General features: G+C 36.1%; 1 protein-coding gene across 7 annotated transcripts; it reads left to right on the top strand.

Moving 5' to 3' along the window:
- The first annotated feature begins 2,684 nt into the window (after window positions 1-2,684).
- LOC110831947 (interleukin-1 receptor accessory protein-like 1) lies at window positions 2,685-12,487 on the top strand. 7 transcript variants are annotated; one of them, XR_002543756.2, is made up of 10 exons: window positions 2,685-3,132; window positions 4,165-4,343; window positions 4,980-5,084; window positions 5,997-6,099; window positions 6,995-7,125; window positions 7,493-7,648; window positions 7,978-8,115; window positions 8,307-8,467; window positions 8,671-8,763; window positions 11,376-11,513. XR_002543756.2 is itself a non-coding variant. In XM_022068478.2 (9 exons), exons 1-9 carry the CDS (start codon window positions 2,882-2,884, stop codon window positions 11,440-11,442), a joined length of 1,296 nt encoding a protein of 431 aa, XP_021924170.1. In that variant the 5' UTR covers window positions 2,685-2,881; the 3' UTR covers window positions 11,443-11,575. The 7 variants fall into 7 exon arrangements, 6 of the variants coding, with proteins under 6 accessions (XP_021924170.1, XP_021924169.1, XP_021924171.1 ...); XM_022068478.2 differs by lacking the exon at window positions 8,671-8,763 and having other exon boundaries at window positions 8,307-8,472; window positions 11,376-11,575; XM_022068477.2 differs by lacking the exon at window positions 8,671-8,763 and having other exon boundaries at window positions 2,690-3,132; window positions 11,376-12,487.
- The last annotated feature ends 763 nt before the right edge of the window (window positions 12,488-13,250 follow it).

Raw genomic sequence — 13,250 nt, 5'->3', positions numbered from 1 at the left:
ATTTATTGTTTACTAACGACGCTTTAACACGAGCTCAGACTATATATCATCGAATGCTAGTAAATAATTAATTGGATATGATGTGGAAGGAAGCGATCGTGGCCTAATTTAAGGTCACCCGACTACGGCTATATTTCTCCAGTGATATCCCCCCTTCCAGTTTTGCAACAATGTTGTATACATTTTTTAATCTCTCGTGTATAATACATGCCACTCCCATTTAATTTGTAATGTGACATGTTCTGCATCCTTGGCTTGGGCTTATGATGGATTTATAGAATGTAAATAAATTTTATTCTATTCCATTCATCCTTCTTGACTTGATTACCGCAGGTAATATATGGTCAAGAGTACAAATTATGAAATTGCCCATGATTCATGTTACTCCCTAAAATGTAATACGTAATGACTGTTTCAATGCTGCTGAATGTTTACTGCATAAATTGTAACATTTTTCCGCAGATATATATCACAAACATACCTACATTTTTATAAAACGTTTGCTAGGCTTGGCGCAAACGGAGACACTAGCCACAGCCACTTGTGGCCGCCACAAGCTGCGACCTGTATTTTGTTTTTTATTTTATTTGTAGTGTTCTGTCTGACGACAGGTCCATATATTATGAACAGGATCCTTCCAACCTCTTCAGGTTGTCAGGGACCTGCTCATATATATATATACATTCTTGGCAGAGATGATCAGAAGTGGTTTGCCATTGCCTTCTTCTGTGTGTGAATGGAGTAATTGTTGGGATGCCACGGAGAAACCGGGGAAGCCCCCGGAGGAAAACTCCGTGATGCCTAGACCACGGCCTTGCCCAACACAAGTTATAAATTTGAGCACCACCGGGAATTGAACCCGGGACCCCAGGCTTACAAGGCCAGCGTTCTAACCGCTAGACCACCGTGGCGTGTATTTTGTATGGAGTTTTAATAGACAGCGCAGACACGGCGTTCGTAGTGGTCCGACCGGGCCACTCGCTGCGATTGTGGACTTGTATCGCTACTTGTGGCTGCCTCCGACCACTGTTTATCCCGCTAGTGGTCGTGTTTAGCCACTAGTGGCTCCGTTTGCGCCCGGCCTTAGACCTCGTTAAACCACAGACCTATATAAAACGGAAACCGCTCTAAAAGTTGCATTAATAATAAATAAGAATGATGTATTTCAATTTCTTCCCAGAATTTCTTGTACAATGCACAAATGTATATTATACTATTCTTAACTTTGCATCATTGATATCTTCCAAATACGAAATACTTGATAAACTCTAACCTACTACGTTGAAGTCTGCCACAATTTTCGTTTGAGATTTATCACTGTCAACTAACCACAATGCCGAAATAGGATTACCTTTGTTTATTCTCAATCCTGATTTATGCTGTTTCAGTCTGAAAGAGCCGGCGCAGTAGCCACGCGGTCTGAGACATGGACGTCGTGCGCCTTGCCGCTGCGACCTTGGGTTCGAGTCCAACTCAAGGCATGTAAGTTTGTCCACGCCTCCTCTTCCAGTTTGGTGGGTAAAGACTGGCCACAGAAGGCAAGGCGAAACCACCGTGGTACTTTCGCAAGAGAACCCCGAAAAGGGGTCACGGCGGTCAAGCTGACCATAAACGACGAAAAAAGTCTGAAAGAGAAGCAGAAGTTCGAGATATTCTTTTTATTGTTCAGTTTAGACTTTATTTTGTGTCGTCCTTAAAGACCGAAAGGTGAATGTGTAACCCTCGCTTAATATTGTTTGGGTGTTTTTTCAAGGAGGATCGGTTTTGTCAGATCTTTTCAGGTTGGTATGCACAACGACCTGTTAATAATGCAAACATAACAGCCGTGCCAACCTGTGAAATGGGAGCAACACTAGCGCATAGTGAACAAAACCAAACAGAGTATACTAACGTGATATCTGTTTAATTCATTGTGGATAATTTAGGCTATCTGTAGCTCAGACAAAAAAAAACGTCGATTGACAGGGTTAATGAATTGGAAAGGATATGGAAAGAAGAGGTAGTAGCCTAATTTAAAGCAATTTCCTGGCATATGCCTGGGGGGAAAACAATTAAAATATCAAAACAGCCAGTTTCCGGGTCGAGATTTCAACCAGGAACTCCTGAATACGGTGTGCCAACCATTCATCTGCGACGTTCGGTACGTATATGTCGAACAAATAATGAAAGGATATTTTGTAGAAAATGTAAAAAAGTTTATTCATAAGTGAACTGCTGTTTTAACTGTATGTGAATGAATAACACGTACAGTCCACGACTGTAATCTTGAGACTTGCGGGGTGAGGAAGTGGGGTAAAGGAGGAATGAGGAAAGTTAGCGTCTGCCTTTAACGCTACGGATTTCCTGTATTCTTTGCAAGTCTCAAGATTACAGTCGTGGACTGTACATAACAACTGATGTGTTCGTACACATAAATAACCAGAATCCGCAGTATGACAGCTGTATGTTAGTTTAATATAGATTTATTTCAGTGGGTCGTTATATTCAGTTGATGAAGCATTAGGGACGAGATGAGTCTTTTTGTGAAGTAAAATTACACTCTTACTGTATACTCTCGTTTTAATTAAAAATGCGGCCGTGTAATGAAGGCGGGGTAAACTTTATTGGAGTAATGAATAATGCAGACGCCAAGGGCATCTAAAGCTAAGCTTTGTTTTAAAAGTGGCGGAATTCCAGGAAGTCGCTTCAGTGCACAGCGCGTGCTTTGCACACGATGACGTCCCTAGGAAAACCGCAAGTTCATCTTTATCACAAATCAGAACGGACGTAGATATGCAGTAGCTATTGCGATATGGTGCCGGGTAAATCGTGTGGTGTTTTGGTTGTAGTTAATTCTCCATGATGACTGAGAAACGAATGCTGCGGCCATGTTAGCTTGAGGATGGAAGTGAGAAGAAATATGAATGGCTGTATATTACAATTGTCACATGTACTTTTTACGCTAGTTCTCTTAATATTAACAGACCATGTTATGTATGCAGAGAATGAAAAAGGTTTTTGTGAGATGAATTTATTTGAAAAAAATAAAACATCGCTCGAATTTACAAAAGAAGTCAACACGTTTGATTACGTTGTGATCGAGCGCTACAAAAGTTTGTCCTGTTGTGCAAAAGGCTACAAGACGATCAAATGGTAAACTATAGTGTCACATTTGGAGGACTTCATAAACAACGAAGATTACAAACTGTCCTTTTTCAAGTATTTTACACACCATAGCAATAAATGTGATGAATTAAAGAGTGTGATAAGTTCGGTGGGGTAAAAGCAATCTTTGAGAATCTTGTAACCTCCTGGTATTTACGTTATTTTGTGAAAAAAATAAAAGTGCCTACTAGTAAACGTTAAAATGGACATATGTAAAAGTGATGATATTTCATCACAGGGTCAGGGGTTGTCGCTGCTGTGACACGTTTGGCAAAGTACCAACTGCAATTACACTACTGGCTGTAATTTTAAAACATTAGGCCTAGAATTTAATTCTGAAACATAAAACAAAACAAAACAAAACAAAACAGTTCGTGCTTGCTAAAAATTGTGTATAGAAATTCTTCTGTTAATATAATAGATAGTATCCTGGTCATTTTTACGTAATCTTCAAGCATGCGCTAGATAATATGTAAGCATTCGCGTCACAGACTGGGAACTAAGGTTTAGCTTATTGTCTGCAGTGCTGCAAAACATATAATTGGACGTTTCTTAGTCTTCACAATCCATAACGTAATACAGAATTCATAGTCTGATTTACTTTGGATTGGAAGAATTACTGCCATTCCACGTCCTATCTTGAGCTGTGTAAATATGAGAGGAGGTAACTCAGGACAGTAACTAGGTAATGTGCTGGACGACTGGGATTCGATTCCCGACAGAGCAGGGGGTTTCACTACTGTAGAATACTCAGTTTCCATACCCAAGCACGCGATCTTTTTAAGAGGTTTCAATAATAAGACATGGTACATGCAAAATCTAACTTTTCATCGTCTATGGTCAAGCTTGACCATCATGACAGCTTTTAGGGGTTTTCTTGCGAAAGCACCACGATGGTTTCGCGTTGCCTTCCGTGGTCAGTCTTTATCCACCATTAATATACTTGTATGTTTACTTAAACACTTCTGTTTAATGTTTATTAGTCTCACTGGTGAATATGCATAATATTTTACTTTACAGGTACAAAGATGGTAATATAATTTCAGCTGGTAACAGAAATATTACATTTCATGAACTACGGGAACAAAATCAGACTCTAATTTCAATTAGAGTTACAGATTTGGATAATGGTACTTATACGTGCAAAGTTTCTGATGGCATTAATGAAATCCAGCGTAAAATTCAGCTGAAAGTTATGCGTAAGTAACTCTGACTTCTGATAGTTCTGAAATGTTGTCTTATGTTCAAAACAAGAGAACAAACTTATTTCATTAAGCTGTGCATAGCCTTCACTCACATGCAACATGTTATTACTCTTCTTCTATGGCTCTCCGGTCCGTATTCGGTCCATGGCCTCCTCAATTCTCCTCTTCCTTTTTACGGTGCAAGGTTGTTAGCCTTGCGACCAACCCCGCAAACCTGGAGGACCAGGGTACCTGTTTTAGTCTGACCTCTCCCCCTCGACCAATCTGGCTAGGGAGGCCCTGCCATTAGCTCTTGGGGTTACTGAGGTACTCAAGCCCCACCACCACGACAAGGTGCAGGTACCATTAAGTGGGGTTTTATAACTCTACATGTATATAATATTTTAACTTTCAAATGGTTTGTATAACAAGGCATTAATATCTTACATTTATTTACTTATTTTACTGTCGAATTTCTAGACGCAAAAGTTGACATTAAAGCTGCATGTTTGATAGAAATGTTCCATTCTTAACAGTGTAAGGGTTAAAGCAAGAAAAACTGGTAATTTGACAACTTTTATCATGGAATTAGCTAACAAATTTTGTGAAAAATAGTGAATAATGCAAATTACTGTTCTTTTGTTTAATTAGCTGAAGTAACATACATGGGTCCAGCTTTGCTCACATATGTAACTGAATCTTATCAATACGCACAGATAGGAGAAACAGCAAGATTTTTCTGTGAAGGATTTATAGGTAAGCACTGCTTATTGTTTCAAGAATAGTGCTTTATATTCATTTTTTTAAGCATTTGATGTTTGGACTGAATATTCCGAAAAATCTGCAAACAGACTTAATTAAAATCAGAGAATAATAAATTTATTCAACCCTTGAAACTTACATGGGTGTCAATCAACTCCAAAATAACTGACTTCATTATAGACACAAACTTTAATATTTTTTGTTTTACGCAGAGCGAGAGTAAGCTGGGATAGTTCGGTCAGTATAGTGACTAGGTATGGGCTGGACGACTGGGGTTCGATCCCTGATAGGGGCAGAGGATTTTTCCTCTAACCCATGCATCCAGACTGGCTCTGGGGCCCACCCAGCCTCCTATTCAATGGGTACAGGGGTCCTTTCCCTGGGGAAAAGCGTGGCCAGGGCATGATACTGACCACTCACCCCCATCTAGTGCCGAGGTCAAGAATGAGTAAGAGCTATACCTCCTCTCCCCCCAAGAAACCTACATGGCATGTAGTGGGACTGCTTAACTTTTTTTTACACTGAGTGAGATATAATAATATAATATGTTTTGGGAAGATAAAATAATGTAAATTTTAATGTGGCAGCTATATTTTGAGATTGGATCAATACAATAGTCACAAGATTTTATAAGAGAGTAGAGTGAGATGTATGGAACTTCTGCTATGAAGAAAGTCATGGCCTCTTGTCCCAGTATTTCCCTTGAGATAGAGGAGAAATAAGAAAATTCTGAGTTTGTTTGATGACATCAGCCAAGAATCAAACCAGGAACTTTCTCAATACAAGACAAAATCTCTGGTTCAAAGCCAATCCTGTTTAGCAGAATATTCATATGATTTCTAAATTTACTTCAATTATTATAAAGATATGTGAATAAAATCTAAGTGAATGACAGCTCTTTTCTAGGACATGGAAAGAAGCATAACAGCCAAGTTGCATGGGTGATGGATAAAACAAATACGTTTCCAGATACATCTGATAAACGCAGATATACAAAGAGCGTTGCCAGGTATGCAGCTTATAGTGTAATTTATGAACTGCAAACATAATTTACGGTCAAACAATGTAAAATTACACTGATACTTCACACTTGCTGATAAAACTTTAAACATATCTGGAATAAAACTAATCTAACAACTGACTCCATGGTGAAGGAACTTTCTTGAAAAGTTGATAGTTACCCAGTTAGGTAAAAACTGTCTTGGAAGATTTGAGGTTTTCACAGTAATGAGGATGATGATGGTTGTTTTTATGGGTTATAGCCATGAAAATGGAGAGTGTATATTTTTACAGGACTCAGAGGACTTCTAATAAACATAAGTTTTATAACAATTCTGCACTGCCTGAAATTGATCCATTGTTTAAGAAGTAATTATATGCTTTTAAAATAGCTGAAGATTCAGAAAAGTTGCTTTTGTATGTTAACAATAAAATTCAACCAACATTGAAAGTTTTTCAATATATATTCATAACTACACAGCTAAAGATCTAAGACTTGCTGGGAGCAGTTCAGAAAATTGGGACAGATGGGAAGGAAAGACATTTACCAACAAGAATTTATAAGTTTAGTCCCTTCAAATATTTTATACATGGGGCAGCTGAGAGGTTGATTTTATGTCTTTTATCTAGCAGAATCTGCTTTGGTTACATAATTCAGTTAGTTGTAAAGCTGAGAACATATTTTGACAGCTTTCAACTAATATAAAGGTCCTTTATAACCATAAAAGGATTTTGTTTCTTTGTTATCACCAGCTTTATTCTTGTGATGATATTAATGACAGAAAAATACTTGGGTTACATGAATGTAATCTGGCAAAAAGGTTTTCTTAACTTACATGAAGTATAGTGTCTTGCGATACCATTCCAGAGAATATAAGTTTATGTGAATTTAATTCTGTTTCAAGGGCTGAAGATCTAATAATTGGAGAGTATCTGATTTTTAAAACTGTAACTAAAGAAGATTTTGGTACATACAAATGTACAATAAGCAATGGAGGTAGTCCAAAAGTGTTCAATGTGACACTCATAGAAGGTGGTAAGTTTGTTGGACTTTTATAAAGATATGTGCTCTCTGTACCTTGACTGCTCCTTTTCTTCAACCATTTGTATCATGGTGTGAAATTAAGTTCACAATGAGAAATATATTTATGTTCTTAGAGGTGTACAAACACTTTTGAATCATCCTGTGTATGGGGGAATTCTTTTTCTATCCCAAAGTTGTGAATAAAAATGAAAATGAGTGGAAATAGTTTATACTTTCAATCTGTCAACATTTGACAAATACAATTTAGAATTTATGCTACTGTACTCCTTACCCCGAAATTCTAATGCTGTAAGTTACATTATAAGATGCATTAAAGTGGATTTCAATTGCACTACATGTTCTTATTGGCATGTTACAGATAATCCAACAATGAAAATTCGTACATCATATAAAGCTACCGTGGTTATTATCTCTGTATTCACATGTAGTGTTGTTCTGCTGATTGGTGTATACATGAGGTGGCATCTTGAGTTACATCTGTTTTGGAAGGACCACTTTGGAAAACTTGAAGATGGTAATATAAACAAACATATATTTGGATGTAAAATACCTCTTACTATATGTTTCTAAAGAAAATGCATGAACTCAAAGCATATTAGAGAGGCAGTGTATTCTTGTACATGTGCCATTTCTCTTTAGTTCCTAAATAAATTTTGATAAAATTGGGAATTGAAGATGAAAACTAAAACTTGTCAAATCAACCTTAGTTCTGGCATATATCAGTCCAGTGTTACCCCTACTTTTCATGAAGCTCATGTTCATTATTACAAAACTGAAAATTAAGCATCCTTCTTGTTAATTTTTCAGACTTTAAAATTACACATTTAATTTATCTATTTTCAGATAACAAAGAATATGATGTTTTTGTATGCTATGACCAGACAGACACAGAATTTGCTCTTGGAGTTTTAGTTCACACTCTGGAAAAATGTTATCACTATCGGTGTTTTGTCTATGAACGAGATAGTGTTGCTGGAGATTGTAAGTACAAATAAATCAGACAATTTTATAAATATTTCTATTACATTTAAGAATGCTGAATTTAAGAAAATTTTGTAAATGCAAATGTTATTTCATCATCACCAGTCTTTCATGTCTTGTACCTAGTGGCCCATTTCAGTCTAATATATAATTTCATAGGAACTAAAATTATAAAGAGGTTCTTGTTTCAGGGATTCCAGAGATATATACAATGAAGATCAGGTCAAGTAGACGTTTTTTAATGGTTCTCTCACCAGCACTGGCCATTAATAGTTGGTGCACATATGCTTTGTATGTAGCTATTGAAGCAATGCTGAATCTCCATTCCAAGATCATCTGTGTTGTACTGCAGGTTTGGTATTATTATTTAAGTGTTAAATCATGGATATGAGTCTTTATGGTTTTATTTTAGTAAACAAAAATAGTTATCTTGGTAGTCAAAAATATCATGTAACACTTTTAAATCACCTCTAGGCTACTACTGTGCCTCCTTCCATTTCTTCAGTAGTTTGTTAGCAGTCATGCAATCATGCACACTCATAAATTCTCTTTCAGACATTAATCATTACACCTCCAAAAGTGCTGTGATTGTGAATAATGGCATCTAATAGCACTGGAATGGAAAAGAAAAATGTCTGCAGTATTATGGTAAAATTACGGTTAAATATTCTACTGCAGTATTTTAATAATTATTATTAAGTATTTTTTCATTCACGATTATAATATGCTGCTTGCCTTGCAAATCTAGATTATCACCAAATTCAGACTACCCTTCTCCCTTTCTCCTTTGAACTAATGAGGTTTTACCCAAAATTGTCAGTTTATTGCATTTAAACACTCAGTTTTTCAGTAATTAACAGCTCAGTTCTTTCTGTGTTTTAAATTTGTCACATTACAACCACTCCTTCAACATGGACTAATTAATTAACATTGTACAACATCAAATGGAAATGTTTAGTACCATAATTGAATCCAGTATTACTTAAATTTATAATATCACTTTTTCACCACTTTTAATAATTACACTGATAGTTTTATTACTGAATGCTGCAGAAATTAAATCTGGTATCATAAATTTAGATAAGGACTAGGATGGAGCATGACAAATATTTTAATCAATTTTTAGTTTTTATTACACTAGTTTTTATGGCAGAGCAATGAAAAGTATTTTGTTGTCTCCAGCACAATTTTTGTTAAAAAAATACAGTGGCAACACATCTTGATCTTTAAAAGCACATCTTCAAGCTTTCGGAATTTTGCTAATGTATTTGAATTGTCATAAGCAGCTTCAAAGAATTTCCAAGAAAAGCAGTATATACTACAGTAAAACCTCTCTAACTTGGACACTTGCGGTTCCACGATAATGTGTCCAACTTACAGGGGTGTCCAGGATAGAGGGAAAGGGGAAAATCATCCTTTCAAATTGTCGTGTAATGACAATATGGTAATTGTTGAGTATTATGGAGCCCTTCCCAACAAGGAAATTATTGATAAGAAAAATCAAAAAGGTAAATTAAATTTTTACAAATTTTGTTTTCACTAAATTAAACTTGCATGGATAAGCTCAAAGGGAAGGGCACTGATACTTTACGTTTACCGACAATGCAGTCTGTTTACTTACATAATCTAACTACTGTAGGCTTGCTCGAATTAAGAATAATTATTAATTATAATAATCTTTTGAAACCCACTCTCGTGGTTGCACATTACACCCCGGCCTCAATGAAATTTTAAATGTTCAGAATGTATTCTTTTTAATTGTACTTAAGGCATTAGCTCAACATATGATGTCACTTATTTCTTGTAAAAAAGTCCGTCACAAAACACTGCTTTTTTGATTTTATCTTTGAATTTGTCCATCCTCTTTCTAATTTTTGCCGCAATTCGAATAAAGTTTCAAACATTCCTTGTTGGTTATGAACGAAAGCACACCGTTCCAATTTCTGTTTAACTCAGCTGCAAGCTCAGTACTGACAAAGTTAAAACTGTACCAGTAATACGTACTGTAGTCCAGTGAAGGGTTCAACAAAATTATTCCATTGATGTGTTCAAAGTCTCACACCTTCAACCATAAGGTAATCCTCAGGTAGAAGGCATTCATAAGTCATAAATTCAAAGCAACAAAATACTAACTGTAAACGTTTCCCATAAAAGCATTGAAGCTAAGTGCATGAACCTGTCCAACTTACAACAAAAGGGGTGTTCAAGTTCCAGGATAAAGGGGTGTCCAAGATATAGGATGTTGTGGACATGTAAAATTATAGGATATTCGCCGGTTCCAATTAAAAGTGTCCAATATAGAGGGGTGTCCAGGATATAGGGGTGTCCAACTAGAGGGGTTTTACTGTACAATATACCTGCAATATACTGAGAAATAATGTGAGATATGAATAATGGGTTTAGAGTATTTCTTCAGGAGTTGAAGAAATTACTCACCTTTTATGATACCTAAAGGTTCTTTTCTCTGTTTACAAGACCTGTCACTGGATCCACACTGAGCCACATGAATCCAGTTCATATAATCACACACTATTTCCCTCAGATCCAGCTCAATATTATCCTCCCAACTGTGCTTTACTACTACTGCTTAACTACTTACTTTTGTCAAGTGCTCTTCCTTTCAGATTTTCTGAAAAAATATTCTGAATATTTCTTATTTCTGCTATGTGTGCTACATGTCCCACACATCTAAACATTCTTGATATAATTGCTACTAATTTACTATCACAGACAGTTTCACATATTACTATAAACAATGTTCTTGAAAAATTCACTGATTTTTTATTTTTATAAATTATTCACTTTAAATTAACTACTTAATTTAGTCAGTAATTTTTTTTTCATTATATACTGGGATAGACCCGTTCCTTAAGTGCCTGAGCACTGCGGGTCCCAACTTTTCATTGGCTCGATCTATAGACATTCAGTAGGACTCCTTGGACGAGGGATCAGCCCGTCGCAAGGCCTCTACCTGAACACAGGACAGCAAAACACAGAAAAACACGGACAAACATCCATGCCTTGAGTGGGATTCGAACCCACAGTCCCAGCCACCAAGCGGCACAAGGCCCACACCCCAGACTGCGTGGCCACTGTGGACCTCTTTTCATTATGTAGAGTAATATAATATTACAAAAATGTATGCAGGCTGCAGAAAATACATCAGCAAGTCATATGCAGCTGTGGTATGCTCAGTCCCCTGATTAGTCCATATGAAAGAGGCATATTTATTGTTGAACTGTGATTTATTTCCCTTTTAGGACATTCCCTGGAAGAATTTTAAACAAACCAATGGGACCAGTGATCACACACTGCAACATGTATTGAGAGTCGTGAAGAAAGTTCAGTGGCAACCTGCAGTAATAGAAAGGCCGCATCCTCTGCTGAAAATGTGTACTTCTCAGAAACACAAACTACATACTTCAAATTTATCAGATTCAAACTGTGGAAATTCAGAGGAGTCACTCTCAAGTGCTGTTCTTGATGGATCTAAGGAGAACATTATTAATTCCGTTAAACATACTGATACTAGAATACATCCAGGTTCTAAAAGGTTTTGGACATCATTACGAATAAACTTACCACCAAAGAGACCCACAAATATAAAGAGAGTTTCTTGAAATGTTTAGCACAATCAACTCTAAATGAAGACCATACAGACTGAATTTTGCATGCAAGAATAATGCCAAACTTTATGTTAAATTTATATGGGAAATATAACAGTATGATGTTTCATATAAGAAACCACAAGACATATCAAGTGACTGGCACAAATATGTTTATTCATATGTTTTGTTCTTCATTACAGTGATACAGACAACATTTAATTATATTTTAATAATTCTTTCTGTGGTGGTACACTGTAATGGAGAAGGATTTTTAGATTTAAAGAGCAAGGAATCAAGATTATCACATTCTGTACTGACAGATATTATTCACTATATACAAATCTCCTTCAGCAGCTAAGAGTTATTTATATGATGATAAAATTCTTTGTTGGCATGGAACCCAAATGTTCCACAGACATTAAAAAAGTCTGCCATAGTATTTTATCCTGTTACTTCAATCCACTTTAGATCATAAACTGTTTCTCTAAGATCCATTTTAATATTACTTTCTAATCTCTACTCAAGTTTCCCAAGTGGTATCTTATAGTGGGTTTTCTAACCAACACTCTAAGTAGTTGCTTGAATCCCTCTAATGTCACCAATCTGATTTTTCCTATCATCAAAAGAATACTATGGGAAGACTACAAACTGTAAATTAAAACATGGAGAAAACCATTCAAATTATACATTGAAATGTTTAAAATGTTTAGGGGCTAAATATCTTAAAAATGAATGACCTACAAAATAAATACATATTTTTCGTTTGTGGGCTTATTGGTTAGGGAGCTGTAATTTTCTAACCTCCTATTTTTGAAGATGATAACTTCTTCTAAAATGTTGGTAATCACCTACAAGATTGTACAGCCTCATAACCCAGAAGACAACAAACTAGATTTTCACTACTGTAAAAACTTATATATCATGTAGACAGACATATACATATAATCCTGGCCAATACATATATTTCATAGTAGCAGTTACCTTTGAGGATTCCTTCCTGTATTCCTACCTGGTGAGCAAAGAGTACGGTACTGCATGTCAAGTGTATATTAAGTATTGAGCTTACACAGTAAATCTTTGTACTTATGACACACCACATAACAAAATATTCTCTTATGTACCTTACTGAGTCAAAATTCTCACAGGAGTATGGGTGCTGACTATGTGGATGCTCTGCAACTTGTATACCCATTGAATGATGTTGGGGTGCTAAGCACTCCCTGAATTTACCTTACTTTCATTTGTACCTTTAAGCAACTTCCAATAATTATCTTTTTAATCAACGTAGGAATGTATTAATTTGGGCTTAGAAAATGCTTTTTTTTTTTTTCATGTTTACATTTTTCTATAATGCTTCCCATCTCTGCATTTTTGATGGGTGGGGAAGCTGGTTGAGTTGTATGTAATTAGTTTTGTTCTGACAAAAAGAATATTGGAATTCAAGAATGGTAGAAGTGAGTAATCATACTGTAATTCCACTCCATTCATTTCTTGTGTTCTTGGTGCCAACTCCGTGTCATCAGCTGT

This window comes from Zootermopsis nevadensis, unplaced genomic scaffold, assembly GCF_977971745.1.
Source record: "Zootermopsis nevadensis isolate Lab colony 2312 unplaced genomic scaffold, Znev_1.0 Znev_ptg000024l, whole genome shotgun sequence".
Taxonomy (NCBI): domain Eukaryota; kingdom Metazoa; phylum Arthropoda; class Insecta; order Blattodea; family Termopsidae; genus Zootermopsis; species Zootermopsis nevadensis.
This window is presented reverse-complemented; position numbering and strand designations above follow the sequence as displayed.